This window comes from Gekko japonicus, unplaced genomic scaffold, assembly GCF_001447785.1.
Source record: "Gekko japonicus isolate JY-2015 unplaced genomic scaffold, Gekko_japonicus_V1.1 scaffold1064, whole genome shotgun sequence".
NCBI lineage: Eukaryota > Metazoa > Chordata > Lepidosauria > Squamata > Gekkonidae > Gekko > Gekko japonicus.
The window spans coordinates 11,818-31,637 of record NW_015176004.1 but is presented as its reverse complement, the minus strand read 5'-3'; the positions used below and the strand labels follow the sequence as shown (position 1 = coordinate 31,637).

At 49.0% G+C, this 19,820-nt stretch overlaps 1 protein-coding gene across 1 annotated transcript in view; it reads right to left on the bottom strand.

The window, feature by feature from the left end:
- Positions 1-11,245: 11,245 nt before the first annotated feature.
- The window catches only part of ZER1 (zyg-11 related, cell cycle regulator), a gene marked incomplete at its 5' end in the record, with an annotated part of 20,287 nt that continues 11,712 nt past the window's right edge, over positions 11,246-19,820 (bottom strand). The window contains 4 exons of the mRNA XM_015426455.1: positions 11,246-12,240; positions 13,799-13,901; positions 15,180-15,277; positions 17,627-17,815. Of these exons, the coding sequence (XP_015281941.1) occupies positions 12,183-12,240; positions 13,799-13,901; positions 15,180-15,277; positions 17,627-17,815 (448 nt within the window). The remainder of the gene's footprint in view (positions 12,241-13,798; positions 13,902-15,179; positions 15,278-17,626; positions 17,816-19,820) is intronic.

Here is a 19,820-nt window from a genome sequence, read left to right as displayed (position 1 = left end):
TCCTTGGGTTCCTCCATCAGTAGCCTGGGTCCTTTGAGATCCTAAATGTTGGGATCTCCAAGCAAAAACTTGAATTCAACATCATTAACCACTGAGACATCTGGTTCTTACTAGAGTTGTATGAAGTGATGCCGTATTGTATTTTAAAATGTAAATTGTGCTTTACATTGTTTTAATTGTATTGTATTTTACTGTTGGAAGCTGCCCTGAGCCCATCAAGGGGAGGGCGGGATATAAATCCAATAAACAAACAAACCTGGTGGAACTCTCTGCCAAATACCACCAGGGCCCTGCGGGACTTAATGGAGTTCCGCAGGCCCTGTAAGACAGAGATGTTCCGCCAGGCCTTTGGGGGAGGACAGCGACAGCCCCATCATAGCTGGCACCCTCCAATTTTCCCCCCTCCTCTTTTCCCTCTATCTTCGCTTCGGCCCCCCTCCTCACCTGCCTGCCCATCTGATATGACACAGTCATCCTTTTTTGGTTGCTGTTTTAAAATTGTTTTTAATGGTTGTGTCTATCACCTAGGAGGGCTGCGGTGGCTCAAGTGGTTAAGACGCTGAGCTTCAGACCGGATGGTCGGTAGTTCAGCAGTTCGAGACCCGAGTGCCACGTGACAGTGTGAGCTCCCGTCTCTGGGCCCAGCTCCTGCCAACCTAGCCGTTCGAAAGCAAGAAACTGCAAGTAGATAAATAGGTACCGCTTCAGTGGGAAGATAACAGCGTTCCGTGCACCTCGGTGTTTAGTCATGCCGGCCACGTGACCACGGAGAAGTCTTCGGACAGCGCTGGCTCTTCAGCTTGGAAACGGAGATGAGCACCGCATCCCTAGAGTCAGATTTGACTGGCTTTCGGACAAGGGAAACCTTTACCTTTACCTATATCACCTAGACCCTTACATTGTAGGGAATAGGCAATTTATAGATTGAATAAATAATCATAACTCTACCATATGATAAATAATAACAATATTGGAACTACAAAATCCTAAGTACGCATCAATGGGGACTAAACTAGCTGAGACTGAGGGTCAGACAAGGCATTAGAATGTCCACAGATACAACCTGTGGGTGCTGCTGACACCATTTTAGAGACTAATTTGGCCATTTAAAAGTGCTGCCCGGACCCAACCCACGATGTGGCAAGGCCAGGTGATCTCGTTCCTCCCGCCCACACCTTTTCAAGCATTTTTAATGGCTGAATGGCTGAATTTAATGGCTGAATGGCATTTTTAATGGCTGAATTCGTCTCTAAAATGGTGTCAGCATTCATGGTTTGGACCCTTGCACACCACACCATAATGTCTAGCTGGGCGCTGGGTGGGAAAGAAACCTTGGGGTCATAGTGGCTATTCACAGAAAATAGCATGTGGTTGGCCGGGGTGGGGTGAGGTTGTTGCAGCTGTTTCTGCTGGAGGTGATGAAATAACAGATCTTCCATTTATTTTCTTGAAGCCCCTCCCCAGTGCAGCACCCCCACGGATGCGCCTAGAATTTCTTGTCCTTTGGAGGAGCACCAAGTGCATGATGCACACTCTGTTTACATTGCACATCTATGGTGGTTTTATACAGGCCATGACCGTACCAGCACTCCTGCCCCGCTCCCCGCTCCCCGCTCAAAGAAGAGGAGGAGATTGGATTTATACCCCGCCCTTCACTACCCAAAGGAGTTTCAGAGCGGCTGACAAATTCCTTTCCCTTCCCCTCCCCACCACAGACACCCTGTGAGGCGGGTGGGGCTGAGAGAGCTCTTTCGAGAACTGCTCATGAGAGAACAGCTCTGCCAGAACTATGGCATGCCCAAGGTCATCCAGCACGTAGGAGTGGAGGAGTGGGGAATCAAACCCGGTTCTCCCAGATTAGAGTCTGCGCAGTTAGCCACTACAGATCAAAAAAATCTCTCCAGGCCCCTGGGAGAGAACTCCAATTCCCAGGGCTGGTGGGCAGACTCTGAGGAGTACCCTACTCAGATAGATCATGTGCACGTGGGTCTCGGGAACAACTGAAGCTTTAGCCCATATTTCCTTGGATTGTAGGTTGATTGCCCCGTTGAGAGATCTGTGGAATCAGCCGGTGAAAGTTTCCAAGGCTTCCCTCGCTTCTGGGCCTTTGCTCAAGTCAGTGGGGGCTTCTGCAGGTGCCAACCTGCCAATGGGCAAAACCAACAGCTGCCCGTACCCATGCTTTCTCCATTGTCGCTCCTGCCCAGTGGAATGGTTTGGCTGAGGAGGTTGGGAAAGCTCCCAGTCTCTGGGCTTTCCACAAACCCTGCACAACTGAACCAAATTCAGGGGAGCTTTTCTGCATAACTCAGAGAGTTGTACTGTACAAGACGGTTTGACAAACTTGTTTGGTGAAATGGTTAGGGACTGCGGTCTCTACTGTTGCATATAGCTGATGTATTTTCTATACCGCTTAATGTGTCACATGAATACTTCTGCTGTGTTTCAGCTCCTTCTGATGGTTCCAAACCTCTAAAATCCCAATGCATTGCTTATTGAATGTCCCATTTTGTCAACTGCACTGACTCACTGGGTGCGTTCAGATGGGCCGTTTAGTCCGCTTTTGGCTCGCCTCAGAAACGGATTTTATTTGCACGATCACACGGTCAACATCTGTCTCCCATCCCCAGCTGTCGCTTTCCGGCTCAAAACCCATTTAACCCAGAGTATTTTGATACCAGGTCCCCAAGTGGTGTTTTCCTGCTTCTCCGGTTCCAGCCGCATTTTCCCCCTGCGTGATCACACCTCCGGTGTTGAGCCACTTCCGGTTTAAACTCCCTCCCCGCTCAAAAGCTGCCCGAGGCTTCTGCTCTTCGCCCGCCATTTTAAAAAAGCATTGGCGGTGTGCGCATAGGCGGAGGTCCGCCACAGGGTTATTAAAAACAATGTTTAAATGGTGCCTAGTTTTAGCCTTTAGACGAGTTCGGGATCTCACGGAGGCCATTTTTGGGGTAAACGTTTAAAGGGAAGTGGTCCTTTAAAGTTTAAAGGGAAGTGTTACAGCAGTCGGGTTGACGAGGAAATCGCTGTTCTACGCACGCGTGAAAATTTTAGTTCCAGAGATGGCTGCCTGTGCGCATGCCCAAACTGAGAGGGGGGGAAAACCCAACACCGATGCGTGTGGATGGCGGGGAGCGATGTGGCTGCGCAGCGATACGGGACAAGGAGGTGAGTGTGATCGCGATTCCCCGGGTTAAAAAAAACACGCATGGGGCCAGAGCAGTTTAACCCACTCCTAGCACGCCATCTGAACGTGCTAACCCTAACCCTATGTGTAATCTGCCTTGAGTTCCTGTGAGAAAGGCAGACTATAAACAATGTAAATAAATAAATAAAAAGAAAGTGGTTGTGATAACTACTGCAAGATCATGTATGTGACCTTCCCTCTGGCCGTGCCTATGGCAGCCCTTGCATTGTCCCAACCAAAGAAGAAATGTTAGCAGTCTCTTCCCACAAAGGAGATTTTTCTTAGTATTCCTGGAATACCCAGATTCCTCACCACAAACTTTATTGGTAGAGCTAAGGCATGGAGCTGACTGATTACTTTAAATCACTTGAGTTTAAATCTGCTGAACGGCGAAAAAAACTTATGAACCATCTGGCAGATTAGAAAGAAAACCGGAATGATTTTGAATGCAAAGACTTAAAAAGCCCACAGCCGTTTCTTTCAGAGGCCGCCTTCCTCTGTCCTTTTCCCAGCCATGAAGGATTGCCGCTTCTGAGATGGGGCCCGCGATGAGATGCACGGTATAATCTCGAAGCAAAGGAGGAATGCGTTCACCTTGAAACACAGTGTTGTGTTTGGGTGCAAGTGTTCATCAGTTGATTAGAATTATTCATTAAAATGCTTCTGTAACACCTTTCACCCCCTCATGGCAAACCCAAGGCACTGAGAGTACCATTGTGGTGTAGCAGTGCTGGATTAGGATGGTAGAGACCTGGGTTCGAATCCCCACTCTGCCTTGGAAGCTGACTGGGTGACTCCGGGCCAGTCACACACACTCAGCCAGACCTACCTCACAGGGGTGTTGTGAGGATAAAACGGAGGAGAGGAGAATAATGTAAGCTGCTTTGGGTTCCCACTGGAGAGAAAGGCAAGTCTGAATGGGTGCGTTCAGACGTTTAGTCCACTTTCGGCACGCTTCAGTAACGGATTTTATATCCACGTTCACACACCCAACGCGCGCCGTCCCCAGCCATCAAACCCCCTTTAAAACGGAGTATTTTGTTACCAGGTCCCCAAGTGGTGTTTTCCTAATTCTCCGGTTCCAGCCACACTTTTCTGACATCTTATTGCTCCTGCGGTGTCAAGTCGCTTCCGCTCGGAAGCTCAAGGCTTCCACTCTTCGCCCGCCATTTTATTTTAGTGTCAGCGGTACTCTGCTCCCCCGTTATTAAAAACAATGTTTAAACGGTGCCTAGTTTTGTTGGTTAGACGAGTTCGGGATCTCATGGAGGCCAGTTTCAGGGTAAAAGTTTAAAGGGAAGCGTTCCTTTAAAGTTTAAAGGGAAGTGTTACAGCAGTTGGGTTGAAGTGAAAATCGCTGTTCTACGCATGCGTGAAAATTTTAATTCTACAGATGGCCGCCTGTGCGCCTGCCCAAACAGAAGAAAAAAACACCAACGCATGCTCCCGCGTGTGGACAGTGGAGAGCGATGTGGCTGCGCAGCGATCTGGAACAAGGAGGTGAGTGTGATCGTGATTCTCTAGGCTAAAAAAAACGCATTGGGACGGGAGAAATTTAAACCGCTCCCAGCACGCCATCTGACCGCACCCACAGTGAAGATCTTTTAAGCTGTGGTGGCAACTGCTGCTGAAGCAAAGTTTGTAAAAATCTACTCAGCCAATCAAAAGTTCTGTTGGCCCCATGTGGCCCACCCACTTTCTCAAAACACTTGGTGGGCACCAGGAAAGGTATTGGCGGGCACTATTGACACCCAAGGGATACCATGCTGGGGATGCCTGCCTCAGTTTTTTGTCCACGCTGGTTTCCAGTTCTGAAACCTTAGTCCTACTGCATTGGTTTTCTGAAGGTCTTTGTTGTCTGATTGAATTGCTTTTCCTATTTTGATTCTGCCTTGATTCTCAGTGAGAAAGGCAAGCTATAAATGAAGTTAAAATAATTACTAAAGGATAGTTGTCACCAAAGCTCCCTCTAAGTTGTGGAGTCCTGTGAGCAAAAATTCTACTTTGTGAGCTACTGGCCTTAAAGTTGTGAGTGAGAGATTTGGCTACTGCATAAATTAGCTTGCTCTGGAGCCATCCTTCCTGAGCGAAGACAGAAATGTGTGAGCCGGAGGCTAAAAAACTGTGAGCTGGCTCTCACTAACTCACCTTAGAGGGAACACTGGTTGTCGCATATTTTTCCCAAACAGGTGTAAGTATGTGACAGGAAAAGGTTGTAAAGCTCGCCGGATACCTTTCTATCTGGATAATGGCACTGCACGGTGAAGAAAAGCAACAAGACCGATAGCAGACAGAGTCGGATCATTCTTCCTCATTTAATTGGAACACATGACAGCAAACAGAACAGCCCGGCCTTTGTTCAAATCACACCCTCTGTCACAGATGCCAGAAGAGGCAGTTACACGGTGCGTTTGCAACAGCGTACGAGTCCCAGTGGGCGCTGTGGACAAAGTCGAGCCTGTTCGAACTGCATGGAAGCAACACGGATGTCACTCCTTTCCGCTGTAAGACTGTAAACCAGACCGTTCTCAGCAGCTGACCAGAAATACAGTGGAATCAGAGGTTAGTAATACACGCACACGCACACGCACACATACACACACGTCATCTTTCCTTTAATAAGGAACGGCACACTTTCGATCACTTTCTAGCCACGCGGCACCTGTTGTTGCAAATTTAGGGGAACAAAAGGCAAGCGAAGCGAGACTCTCCCACAAGAATGGTTCCTTGAAATCGAAAGGGAGTTGGGAATGCCGCTGGCGGGGTCCTTTCAGAGCAGGGACTTCCTCCTCCCTTTTAGGTATGCCGCTTCCTCCCCTACTTTTATGTCGGGGAGAAAACCGCACTGGGAAGAGCAGCTGTGAGGACACTCGGTTGGGCTCCTGCCCACAGGACTTTTTGGCAGGGGAGTCCAGGTTCGCTGGCTGCATCTCCAAGAAGCCAACACTGGATGGTCATTGCACTCCATCACTCTTCTTCTCCCCTGCACTCCCAATGAGTCGGGTACGCATTTTACTGGCCTGAGGAAACCAAATCCGCTATGGAGTGCAACACACACGTCATCTTTCCTTTAATAAGGAACGGCACACTTTCGATCACTTTCTAGCCACGCGGCACCTGTTGTTGCAAATTTGGGGGAACGAAAGGCAAGCGAAGCGAGACTTTTATGTCGGGGAGAAAACCTCACTGGGAAGAGGAGCTGTGAGGACACTCGGTTGGGCTCCTGCCCACAGGACTTTTTGGCAGGGGAGTCCAGGTTCGCTGGCTGCATCTCCAAGAAGCCAAAACTGGAAGGCCGTTGCAGTCCATCACTCATCTTCTCCCCTGCACTCCCAATGAGTTGGGTACACATTTTACTGGCCTGAGGAAACCAAATCCGCTACGGAGTGCAACAGGAGGAAGATCAAAAGGTGGCCTTCCCAAGAAACAAGATGGATCCAGGATGCTGGAGAGGGAGAGATTTGCGCAACGAAGTGCGGTGTGTTGAGGAGTTCCCCTGCACAGGAGATGTTCTCTCTTGCGGAAGAGACTTTCCTGGTGGTCGTGTCTCATCATAATTAACAGCCTCAACTGTGTTAGGCCAGCCCTGGAAGCATCCGGGCTTTTTTGGCACGGGTTTCCCAACAGCAGCTCACCTATTCTGCTGGCAACCAGCTGCCCTCTGTGCCAAAAAGAGGACCGGGTCCATCAGAAGGCAGGAAGGAGCAAGAGCAAGCCGGGCAGGAATTAAAACCGGGGACTTTGGGATGCAAGCAAGTTTTAGCTATACGAAGTCGAGCGGGAAGCCAACGGTGACCTCCTCTGGCATTTGTGGGTCTTTCTCTGGCGGCAGACTAAGGGCAGCTTCAGACGTTCCAGATTCAGGGTATACATTAGTTGGACACAATCAGGTGCCAAGCAAGGACTCGGTCACACTACTGCATTAAATCGAAGCCTGCTGCGGCTGCAAGTATGTCCAGTTTTGTCCGGATCCAGCTAAAAGCTGCAATGAACAAGTTACCCCCTTGAAAAATTGACTGGATGAATTAGTTACCATCAGGGCTATTTTTGGGCAGGAATGGACAGGAACAGAGTTCCGGCTGGCTTCCAAGTTGGCCACACCCAGCAGGAACTCATTAGCATAATAGGCCACACCCAACAGCAGAAACTCATTAGGTGTGTGGCCTAACATGCAAAGGAGTTCCTGCTACAAAAAAGCTCTGGGTTTTGACAACAAACAAGGTCAACAGAATAAGAAGCAAAAGGTGGGTGTGGCTGGATGAGCACACTTCTGGTAACATGGGGGAGTGGCCTAATATGCCAATGAGCTGTGCTGTCAGGGGTGTGGCCTAATATGCGAATGTGTGTCTGCTGTTGGGTGTGGCCTAATATGCTAATGTGTGTCTGCTGTTGGGTGTGGCCTATTATGCTAATGAGTTCCTGCTGGGCTTTTTCTACAAAAAAAGCCCTGGTTACCATTCACTGTTTTTAACAGGACTGAGGCATGAGTACTGCCAAACTGGGTCGGGACTTCGTATGCGTATTGCGCGGCTTCTCCAAGCGGATTGCATGTGGGTCCCATCCAGTTCCGGACACATGCTTGGCCACAGATGGAAATACACCGGAGGCCCCTCCAAAACACTCTCTGGTGTCTTACCTATGTTTTTAACGGATCGTTTCAGGGGGTCGTCATGTCAGCCTGCAGGAGAGCAGCGAGATGCAAACCCAGCGGCAGCTTAGGAACCATCAAAGTCAGGGCATAAGTTTTCGAGTCAAAGCGCTCCCTTCCTCAGACATCAAGAGAGAAGTTCGACACTCAAAAACTTATACCTTGAAAATCTTGTTGGTTTCTGAGGTGCTGCTGGATTTGCACCTAGACGTTCTTAACTCAGTAATCTGCCAGGGCCACTTTAGAAGCAGCTTGGCAGTCAAACTGCAGGACCATTTCGCTGCCGCATCCGCAGGTGACGACGGGGACCTCTAGCCAGTCCCAGCTCCCTTATGAATGCCCCCTGCCCGACAACACATTTGCACAAATACGCGTTTGTCAAACTCACACGCTGCTTAGTATCCAAAGAGGTGTATTTGCATGCTGGGCTTTTTCTACAAAAAAAGCCCTGGTTACCATTCACTGTTTTTAACAGGACTGAGACATGAGTACTGCCAAACTGGGTCGGGGACTTCATATGCGTATTGCGCTGCTTCTCCAAGCGGTCCACCTAAAGCCCTAAAAGTGTGAGGAGGTCTTGTGAAGCGGCCCTCAAGAGGTTCTAATCTAATCGACCCATACCCACATGGAAGTTCTTTGAATAATGATTCACGAGGTGATCCCAGGCTTGTTTACTCAGATGTAAGTCCCCACTGTGCTCAATGGGACTTGCTCCCTGGCGAAGGTATATTAGATTACTGTCTTGCTGTTCGATTTATCTCTGCTCTGAACTAGACTGCAGAGCCGCACTCTTATTTTCTTAGAAAAACAGGACACGGAGAGAAATCAGCAGAAACAAGAAGGGATGCTCCCCCAATGAATGTCTGGCCGAGATGACTGGCTAACCGGCCCTCCCTTGGGACTGTCAGGACTGGTGTGGTGATGACCGCTTGACAAGCATGGAGAATTAATCGGTCTTCCCCACCAAGCATCAACGCCTAGGGTTAGATTTAGGACCAGCGACCCTGGGGGGGGGGGGGACCTGAGTGGAGGAGGAGGAAGAGTTAGAGGGATTGGATTTATACCCGCCCTTCACTCGGAGTCTCAGAGCGGCTTACAAACTCCTTTCCCTTCCCCTCCCCACAACAGACACCCTGTGAGGCAGGTGGGGCTGGGAGAGCTCTTTCCAAAACTGCTCTTGAGAGAACAGCTCTGACAGAACTATGGCTTCCCCAAGGTCATCCAGCAGCTGCATGTGGAGGAGTGGGAAATCAAACCCGGTTCTCCCAGATTAGAGTCCACACACTTAACCACTACACCAGACTGGCTCTCTGTCCCGGCTGTGTTTGAAAGTTGAACAACTGGGGAAGGGGGAGATACCAAAGACACTCCTTGCTTGGAGCCCCTTCTAGTGTAGGCAGCCCTGCCAGTGCATTCTCTCATGTTACACTGACTTGGAGATGGGCCTTGTCTCAGAGAGGAAACTGCATGTCCTTTTAGCAGCAACCCCAAACTGGGGTGCTCAGAGGTCCCCTTCTGATACTCTGTGGCTTCCAGCTTTCAAAACTTCATAGTGTCAACATCCCTTCCGGAGACCGTTTAACTGGGCACGATGGCTAGAAGAGAGGAGACGGTGAGAAAAAGCCTTGCCTGGCAGCCCTTGATATGTCAGCGCCAGAAAGCCTGGGGCTAAATTCAGGCATCAGGAGAAGCAGTAGTATAAACTGTGGTTTGGCCAAATCCCACTGAGCTGTGGCATCGGACTGCAAGATGGCTGAACGAACCAGAGTTGGTTGCTGGACATCAAAATCCGGGTTTCAAACTAGGAACTGCAGCTGGCTTATGAATTGGAATGTACACCAACGGTGTACACAGAATGTACACAAAATGCACGGTTTGCAGAGTACTGCCCTCCCAGGGAGGATGTCTTTCCCGCTGGGAGGCGCAGAAGAGGCAAGAAACTTTCAATCCACTTTCAATGCACTTTACAGCTGGATATTTACTGTGTGGAATGCCAAAATCCACTTGCAAATGGTTACCGAAGTGGACTGAAACGGAATTATTTAGCATGTGTGAAAGCGCCTGAATGACCGGGGCTTTGTGAACTAACCAGGATTTGTTGCTTACCTCTGGCAGACATAAACCAGAAATTGTTGCACAGGGTCATGGTTTTAACAAACCACGATTTATCGCCTCACCTGGATTTGAGTGGCTTCAAGCCACCAACTGCCCTCTTAGGGCAAGCATTCCAAATGCCAGCAAAATGGCCATCGTTCTAGAATGGGTGGAGGCGGGCAAAGGGCCTGAATGGTGAAGGAAGTCTGGCAAAGTGCAAATGAGAGACAGTGACTGCACCCAACCCCGGGGGAAGACCCCTCACTACAAGCCAGATCTCCCAGTGTGTGAGACAGAGGGCAGGTTGTTCCCCTCCCCCATTGCAACGGTGCTTTAATCATCTGCACAGCCCGGCTTTAGTTTCTCTTTCTTGGTCACACGAAGGCGTGATGGAACCCTGGGAAATGGCTTTTGTACAGGGACCGGCTCGGCGCTGGCAGGGAATCGTGGGAGATTTCCCCTCCACTGACTGTGCACTGACTGGGCCTTTGCTGTGCAGTGCTAAAGCTAAGCTGTCCGGTGGCTGTGACCGACCACAGAGGGCCAGGGCGAGAGGAGAGCTGGGAAGCCATTCATCGAGCCCCGTACCTGGGCAGCACAGAGCTGGGGAGGAAGGGATTTTGGAGAGGGGGAGTGGAACCCTTCCCGCTCTCCTCTGTGCTATCGGCCACGCAGGGCATGAGCAAGCCGAGGGCACGCTGCTGCCCTCAGCATCTCAGAGAACTCTGAACGGGCTCAGTCCGCGTCAGGATGATCTTTTGTTTGTTTGTTTCGGGTTGGTATTTCCCTGTGTGCCTAGAGAGCCTCCCAAGTATGCTGAGCCCCCCTCCCCTGGTCTGTGGGCGCCCCTCCCTCGATGTCATTCTGATAGCTGTGGGACTTTTTGCTATTCGACAGAGAGGCCTAGAAAAGAATAGGAGTTCAAAACAAGAAAGACTTTGCCCTTGGTGCCTTACAACACAGAAAGCAACCTCTTCACACACACACCCAAGAAGCTGGTTCCTGTCTTAATAAACATGATGGCTTCCCTGTTCTCACACTATGGACGGAGGGAGGGAGGGAGGGAGATCAACAGCGCGACTCTATGCAGAGTTACCCCAGTCTAAGTCCATTGAAATGAATGGGCTTAGACTGGAGTAACTCTCTTTAGGACTGCACTGTAAATCTGGGAAACTCAGCGTGCCTCTTTACAGGAATCTGGCCGCATGAGGTCCGTTGCAACGCCCAGATCGATTTAAGCCACAGAACTGCGATTTGCATCTAGAAATTCATTTCCGTTCCCAATAAACTGGGAGGTCACTAAGACACAAGTGGCCTTTATCCTTTCCCTGGGTGTTTTGCTGACCAGCATCAGCCCCCACTTGTGGCTTTTAAACCTGAACCTCTCGCCTACAAAGGGGTCTCGAACCCTTCACCCTCCACAACGCGTTCTCTGTGCCACCACGGCAGAGGGGGAGTCTTGCTCTCGGCTGCACTTCAGCACCACCCCTGTAGATGGCCAGAGGATGGAACTGCAGCTCAGCAGGGGTCAGGTGACATCCAAGGGACTAAAAGCCTTCTGGCTGGTCTTTCAAGACAGCTGCATCCAGACAGCTGAACTGCCCCGAGACCACCAGCCCCAACATTACAGCTACCAGCCTCCGTTTGCCTCCCACCACGACGTACAGTGCAGGCCCCCTCTTGCGGCGACCCGGTCATATCGATTTTGGATCACCTACTCAACTGCGGGAGCGCCACCAGACCTCATACAATCCAAACTGGAAGGCAGCGATCTAGATATTTAAGGAAGTTTTTTAAAAAAGAAAAGGGACAAAAGCCATGTCTCCATCTTACAGCTAGATCTTTGCGTTCGCGCCCACTGTACGCGTCCCGTGTGCTCTAGAAAAGGTCGGCAGATAACGTGATGTCACTGTTGCGCTTTTTTTTATACAGAAATCATACGCACACAATCAAACACACAAATTCCAATCTGTACGTCTTAAACAAAAGGAGATGGGGGAAACACCACTACTTAAAGGAACGCATTCTGTTGTGCAATATGTCCCCCTGGCCATTGCTATTCATGTGCATTTCCATTTGCTGACAGTCTTTGTACACACACACACGCACATGCGCGCGCATACACACACACACAGAAATATTCATAATGGCTCCTTCCAACAGCTAAGCTGGTGAGAAAGTCCAACCTATGTACAGTGAAATCGGAGAGATGCTAAATCCAGTGCCAGCAGGAGACGGCCGCCCTGGTCGCCTCTATCTTGAAGTGTCCATGTTCTCGTCCATAAAGTTATTGCAATGCTCTATGACTTTCCTGGAAAGGAATCGAGAAAGAGTTGAAGGAAACGGCAGAGACTCTCATCCATAAAATTATTGCAATGTTCTATAACATTCCTGGACAGGAATCGAGAAAGAGTTGCAGGAAATGGCAGAGACTCTCATCCATAAAATTATTGCAATGTTCTATAACATTCCTGGACAGGAATCCAGAAAGAGTTGCAGGAAACGGCAGACACACAATTCCCTACAACAGGGTTGGCTACAGCCAACAGGTGGAAGAGAAAAGGCAGGGTTTTGTTTGTTTTGTTAATAGACACCCAGTTTTTCAGCAACCCAACCTCGGTGTAGTTTACAAACTGCAGTTTAAAACTAAGTAAAAATACAGGAGGCCACAGCGCTATCAGATCAACTAAGAGAATCATTAAAAAAAAAAAAACTTCAGTGCATGAACAAGAAGAAAGGCCAGCTTCCAGTCATGGCAGAGTCCTTGGCAGGATGTTGCGAGGGCAACCACCTGCGCCAGCTGAGCTCTTTGCACCCTCCTCTGGTTCCCTTTCTCCTCCAAAAAAACACCATCAAGGAAATTCACATTCGATTGATCGAGAAACAGAACTGTGCTTATTTTGCAAAGGGAGGCCCAGGATACCTTCGGTGCTCCAAACTAGGACTGCCACCTAATTGTGGGGCTTTGCTTCTCAAGTGCAATCTCCCAGAATCAAAAGTGGCCTTCGTGAAACTTGTGCTGCTCCTGTTCAGTTTGCAGGGCAAACACCGGGCCACAATGACTACTGCTAAGGCAGGTTGGGGACTTTTGACACGGGCTCTACTGCGAAGTACCTGTCAAGTTTAACAGCCCCACATCATTGCAGAGCATACATGCTGGCATGCTTTAATGTTCTGCCATCAGAGGTGCTTTTAGGGAGGCACCGCCAGATACCCTATGTAGACAGACTTTGTCCTTAGGGCTCTCCAAAAGGTATAGAATCCATGACACACACCATACTTCATTGCCCCCTCTATAGGGATATCCGATCTCGTTTGATTACTCCACTTCTAGAGGGTAAGAGCTGGCCCTCTGATGACTCAGTTGTTCACTTTCTTCTGTTTAATTCTAATTGCGAAACAATGGAGGCCGTTGCAAAATGTTTATATTATGCAATCAGAAGACGAGGCTTGAATAGCCTTAGTATTTTCCCGTATTTCCATGATGTTTTGTGCTTTCATGCCAATAAAGGTTTTGTGTGTGTGTGCTACTACTGCTAAGGCCCTCGATGTCTTTGAGCTTTTGTGAATCACCTGCAGGCACACTACATCAGGCACATGGGCTCCAGAGTCACAGATCAGCATTCGAAGGCAGGCTTCGGAGCAAAGAACATATTGTGCAGTGCAACTTTGAGTGCAAAGACTTCTGGAACTTCACCAATGTGTACTTTTAGGGTATGGGGTGCCAACAGACATGTGGCCCCGAGGCTTGCTACTTGATACTAGCTCTGGAGATGTCAGAGACTGAACACGCCAATAGCTGCAACACCCAAGGATTCCGGTCCCTTCCTGTATTTATGGAGTGCCAGACTTATTCCAAGAGAACCTACCTTCCCATTTCCTTGGTTTCTGGTCGTGCCGAGGCCATTTTAATCATGTCCCGGAGGAGGAGGAGCCCACCCTCTTTGATCAGCAGGGGGCAGTACTTGTCCGCTGCAAAACAGGGGAAGGGAAAAAAATTGGTGGTTGGATATCCATTGTCTCCTAATTCTCCTACATTATTTGGCTCTGAAAAGGGGTTAAATCTTCATGCACTGGGTCTGATTTTTGGTCCATGAGAAGGAGTTGTACCCGGGAGACAAGAAAAAGAGCCGGCGTAGTGTGGTGGTTAGAGGGTCAGGCTAGGATCTGGGAGATCTAGGTTCGAGTCCCTACTCCTCCATGGAAACTGGCCTGGGTGACCGTGGGCCAGTCACGTATTCTCACTCTATTGTAACGCACAAGGGTCGTTGTAAGGCTAAAATTGAGGAGAGGAGAAGGATGCAAACTGCTTTGGGTCCTATTGGGGGGGGGGAGATTGGATTTATACCCCACCCTTCACTTGGAGTCTCAGAGCATCTTACAATCTCCCCACAACAGACATCCTGTGAGGTAGGCGGGGCTGAGAGAGCTCTGAGAGATCTGCTCTTTCAAGAACAGCTCTGACAGAACTACGGCTTGCCCAAGGTCATCCAGCAGCTGCGAGTGGAGGAATGGGGAATCAAACCCGGTTCTCCCAGATTAGAGTCCGCGCCCTTAACCACTACACCAAACTGGCGGGATATAAAGGAAAAGAAGGAAGGAAATGAATAAATAGAAAGAGAAGCAGATAGAAGGATGCCCTCAACCACCACTTGACAAATGGGAAGACTCAGCTTCAGAGCTTATATTGCCTAACTGCAACCCTTATGGCATACTGTTAAGACTGAGAGGGGCTGTTCCCAAGGCCCCTAGAAAGTCTGTGTCAGAGACAACTTTCAAATCAGGGACTTCCTTAGACTTCCGTCAAGCACTCTGAACAGCAACGACATGAATTAGCTCAAAAATGCAAGGAGTCATTTCACAAGCGCTCAGCAAACGCTTCTCTCCCGTGTCACTCCCACCCAGGCTGTACGTTCAGAGCTCACATTACACTGACCGCATTGCTGCTGCTGCTAACCCACTGCATCGGGCCATGGATGCCTCTGGTTCAATATCATGCCAACAAGCTCAGGGTAGCCCCAGGGACAGGGTGGGCATGATAATGACACGTATTGTTATCGTCTTTAAGGAAACGTTACCGGGGAGTGATTAGGAAGTGGTGTGAGAAAGTGGAAGGCAGATGGTAGTCATTAAGAGTCTACGACAAGTCTGTCAGTGGTGGGGGGGCTTAGCCCTAGTTAAGGCACATATTTAATTAGCCCTGGCTCTAACGGTGCCTGCCACAGGAAAGCTCTCTCCGCAGGGACTTACGGTAGACAGAAACGAGGTTGTAGAGTGCCCACGTCGCCCAGTGCTGGCTGACTGGAGAGATGCCTTGGGGAATGAGTCGAAGGATTGGCTCAAAGGACCTGCACGGACAGGAATTCAAGCACTGATGAACAACAGAAGATACATCTTGATTTATATGGCGAGGATGGACAGGGTGCATGTAACGATTTCATGTTTAACTGTGTGTGTGTGAGACTTTAAAAGTTTGGATGCATGGCTGTATGATAGTCTAGAGTAGTGGAAACAAGCAAGTGGTGTGATTGGTGAGTGACAGAGAGGGGGAGGGGTTTTGGAATGGATGCTGTGTGGAGGATTTGAACGTCTGTCAAGAGGGTCAGTTAGAGATATGTCAGTTGATGAAGACAGTAAGAGAGAGTTAGTTAAGCAGTTTTAGTTCTGATTTCTGTGAGAGAAGTTAGTTAAGTTCTGTCTCCGAGAGAAGGAGACTCATCCCTGTGTGGGATAATTTGGTTCTGTGTAGTAAAAGAGTTAAGCAGTTTGTTCGTTTTAAGGTCTGAGAGAGAGAAGTCTTGTGTGTGTTATGAAAAGTTGAAGTATAAAGAAACAGTAACCGTATGTGGCCTAAAGGGAAAAAAGTGTTACAAAGTTACATGGTTCTACCCTCGTATTTATGCTTTCTTTAAATAAATCCTATTTCATTCAAGTATACCAGCTCTAGAAAGAATCCTTCCTCAGACCACATAGTTCCTCGAAAGCTTAAACCCTCGATCCACCAACCCAGTGATAGAAATATATATTATAAAGGTTTGGAAAGCCTTAAAATTTCCTGGTGGCAGCCGGATATACAGAGTAAAACAAAACAGAAAGAACGTTTTAAAGTAAAACCAGACCTCCCCAGAGAAGGGTTCGTCACAGTGCATCCTCCACATTGCAATAAGAACTAAAATTACTGATAATCACAATTGCTTTCCAGGCATAATCTCTATCCCATAAAGTTCAAAGCTGTCTTTGATTTCAGAAATCTGGTTTGGAGTTTATCAGAACTGGTGGAATTAATTATTCCAGAGCCTCTGATAGCTTCTGGGGTGTTGGACACAAGCAATAGAGGGTGTCTATTTCTGTTGTAGCCTCAGTTTCCCAGGAGGATCTGGCCTGCTTTTCTTAAGCAAGAGTATTGTCAGCTAAGCTGCCATGAGTAGGGAGAGGCTTTCTAATTGCTCTGCATTCCTTCCCATGCGCTTAATTGCTTCACAGCTGCAACGTTTATCTGTAAAGGATTACTGGAGGAGTTGTGGTGTCTACCTTCTGTGGGATCGTCCTGGTTCCCAGCTTCGCTACCGTTAGAGACTCTTGCCATCTCCCATGCGCGGGAGCCCATCTAATTGGGTATTGCTGGGGGGTGTGTGCATACGAATGCCCTATATCCTATTATGCGCATAGGTAGTCCACCATTCCTAACAGTGTTCGTGTTATTGCATCTATGGCTTTTCAATAAAAGTAAAACCTTCCTAGAAGCGTGTACTTCGTTGTTTTGCTGTGGAACCTGACAAGTATATACACAGGCCTATTCTACACAGTTCGGAAGTTGGGGGCCATGGCTCAGTGGATATTTTTTGTTTTGCGTGCTGAAGGTCCCAGGTTCAGTCCCCGGCACATTCAGTTAGAAGGACGATGTTTCGCCAGCAGTTGTGGCTGGCATCCTCAGAGGTATAACACAGAAAGATGGAGTACTCTCTGTGCCAAGGTGAGAAGAAAAATGGCAGGCAGGTAATTTATATCTACACCAGAAGGTGGGGTAGGGCTGAGTCATTATCTGAAAGATCTTGACATGAGACCCCTGGAAAGCGACTGCCAGTCAGAGTAGACAATACCGCCCTTGACAGACCAGGAGCCCAACAGCTTTTCTTACTTATGCCATAACTGTGAAGAGATCCCAGATAGATATCAAATGCTTTGTAAAGTTGAAAAGATAGCAGTGGACGATGGGGGTCCTAATTTTTTTAAAAAAGAAGAGGCTTCAGCAGTCAGCCTGCCCCTGACAATAATCAGCTACTAGTGGTAAAAAGAAAGACTTGTACTTAGGGGCTAGACCCTAGAACAGGGGTGGCCAAACAGTGGCTCGGGAGCCGCATGTGGCCCTTTCACACCTATTGGTGTGGCTCCCGGCAGGGCGGCTGGGGAAGCTAAATATCACTAGCAAACAAATATCATTGGACAGATAAATATCATTATCAGTATCTGCTTTTACCCCTTTGGTTCTTATTTTTGGACGTCTCGTTTAATGCTAATTAAAAGCAAATTTGCGTATTTCCCAATAAAAAGGTGTAATATTTGTCGACGTCTCGCGGCTCTCAAGCCTCTGACGTTTATTCTGTGTGGCTCTTACGTTAAGCAGGTTTGGCCACCCCCCTGCCCTGGAAGAACTAAAGAGACTTCCTGTTCGCAGCTGTGACCGGATCCCTGATCACCTGTAATTAATGTTCCTTCTGGAGTTAACGTCCCAGCGCTGGATAGCTGCCCACATCCTGTCCACAACTTCCTCTCTGCGCGGCTCGGGAATCACCCAGGCGTCTGGCCCGTCGAACATGATGTGGGAGAGGACCCCGCACGCATTATAGGACACCTCGATCCCATCGGCTTCGCTGTCCAGCAGGTTGCTGTCAGGGAAGACGTCACTAAAAGTCAGCAACTGCTTTGGTCAAGACCCCATCCTCCACTGGAAAAACGAGAACATTAGAAGCGTGCCTCCCAGGGCTGTCATGGGGACGAGTACATTTCAGTCGGCAAAACCACCTGCAGACGATCCCCATTTGTCTCACAGTGTTCCCTCACCCTTGGGCGAGGAGTGTCGCCCAGCAGCAAGGAGATGATCTGAAAAATTAGCTGGAAAAGTCTAAGGTCAGAGGTAAGGGGTTCCCCAGCTTAGTGCCTGCCACTACTTCCTCCTGGTGCCTGCTGAGCTTTTCAGAAAGTGGCCGGGGCTATGGTAAGGCAGGGCTTGTTCTCGGCTGCCTTCATTCAAGTGACAGGGATGACCTCTGAAGTAGCAGCCCCAGCCAGTGTTGGGTCAGGAAAACTGGTTGTTCCATTTCCCTCTCCAGGTTTTCCTTCTTTTTATTCCCCCTTCTCTTTCTCCCCGCCCCCCACCCATTCCCGGAGCTTTCCTTTGAGAGCCAGTTTGGTGTAGTGGTTAAGTGTGTGGACTCTAATCTGGGAGAACCAGGTTTGATTCCCCACTCCTCCACTTGCACCTGCTGGTGTGACCTTGGGTCAGTCACAAGCTTTGGCACAGCTGTCCTTGAAAAAGAGCAGTTTGTGTCAGAGTTCTCTCAGCCCCACCCACCTCCCAGGGTGTCTGTTGTGGGGAGGGGAAGGGAAAGGAGTTTGTAAGCTGCTCCGAGACTCCAAGTGAAAGGCGGAGTATAAATTCAATCTCTTCTTCTTCTCTTCTTTTTCTTCTTTCTCCTCTTCTTCCTCTTCAGAGAGTCAGTTTGGTGCAGTGGTTAAGTGCACGGACTCTGATCTGGGAGAACCGGGTTTGATTCCCCACTCCTCCACTTGCACCTGCTGATGTGACCTTGGGTCAGTCACAAGCTCTGGCACCGCTGTCCTTGAAAAAGAGCAGTTTGTGTCAGAGCTCTCTCAGCCCCACCCACCTCACAGGGTGTCTGTTGTGGGGAGGGGAAGGGAAGGGAGTTTGTAAGCCACTCTGAGACTCCAAGTGAAGGGCGGGGTATAAATCCAATCTCTTCTTCTTCTTCTTTGTTTCTTTCTATTTTATTACAGTTCCTTTTGTCCTATCACAGTTCCGCGGGGGCCTGTAAAATGGAGCTGCTCCCCCAGGCCTTTGGGTGAGGCGGTGGGCATCCAAGTGCTCCATCTACTGGCCTCCCCTGCTGAAGCTTCCATCCTCAAATGGCCCATTAGGTGAAGACCCACCGTTGGGTCTACGGCCTGGCGGCTCCGGTTTTTGTGGCTACCATATTAAACCGCTGTGCCACCTGTTTTGTTGATGGCTCAGTTTAAATCTGTTTTAATTATTCATTATGTGTTTTATAATCTCTTTATCGGTTTCCCAAAATAAGCAAACAATCGTACGCAACGAAGTAATGCTTATCACAACAAAGTATTTCAGCAAACAAAAATCGCCTGATGTTAAGTGCTCAAATCTTATCTGACTCGGGAAGGGAAGATGCTCTCAATGGGGAGGTGGGGGCACCCAGCCCCTCTAAAAGAAGATATTAGGAGCCAGTGGGGGCTGGATGAGAAAGCTGCCGAATGTGAAGCAGTGTCGTGGACAGCAGCTCCAGAGGGGTGGGAATGCCGCAGAGACAGAGGAAGGCAGGAGCTCATTAGCATAACTCGTTTGCATATGCCACACCCCCTGACATCACCGGAAGTGTGTCAGAAGGCAACAGCCACCACTCAGGCTCCACTGGACTGTTTTGGATTGCTAGCTATTGGGGGTGGGGGAATGTGCAGATCTGTCCTCACAGAGGAGGGAGAGCTTGTACCTGAATAAAACTTGGTCTTAAAGGTGCCACTAGACTGTTTTGGATTGCTAGCTATTGGGGGGGAACCTGCAGATCTGCCCTCACAGAGGAGGGAGAGCTTGTACCTGAATAAAACTTGGTCTTAAAGGTGCCACTGGACTGTTTTGGA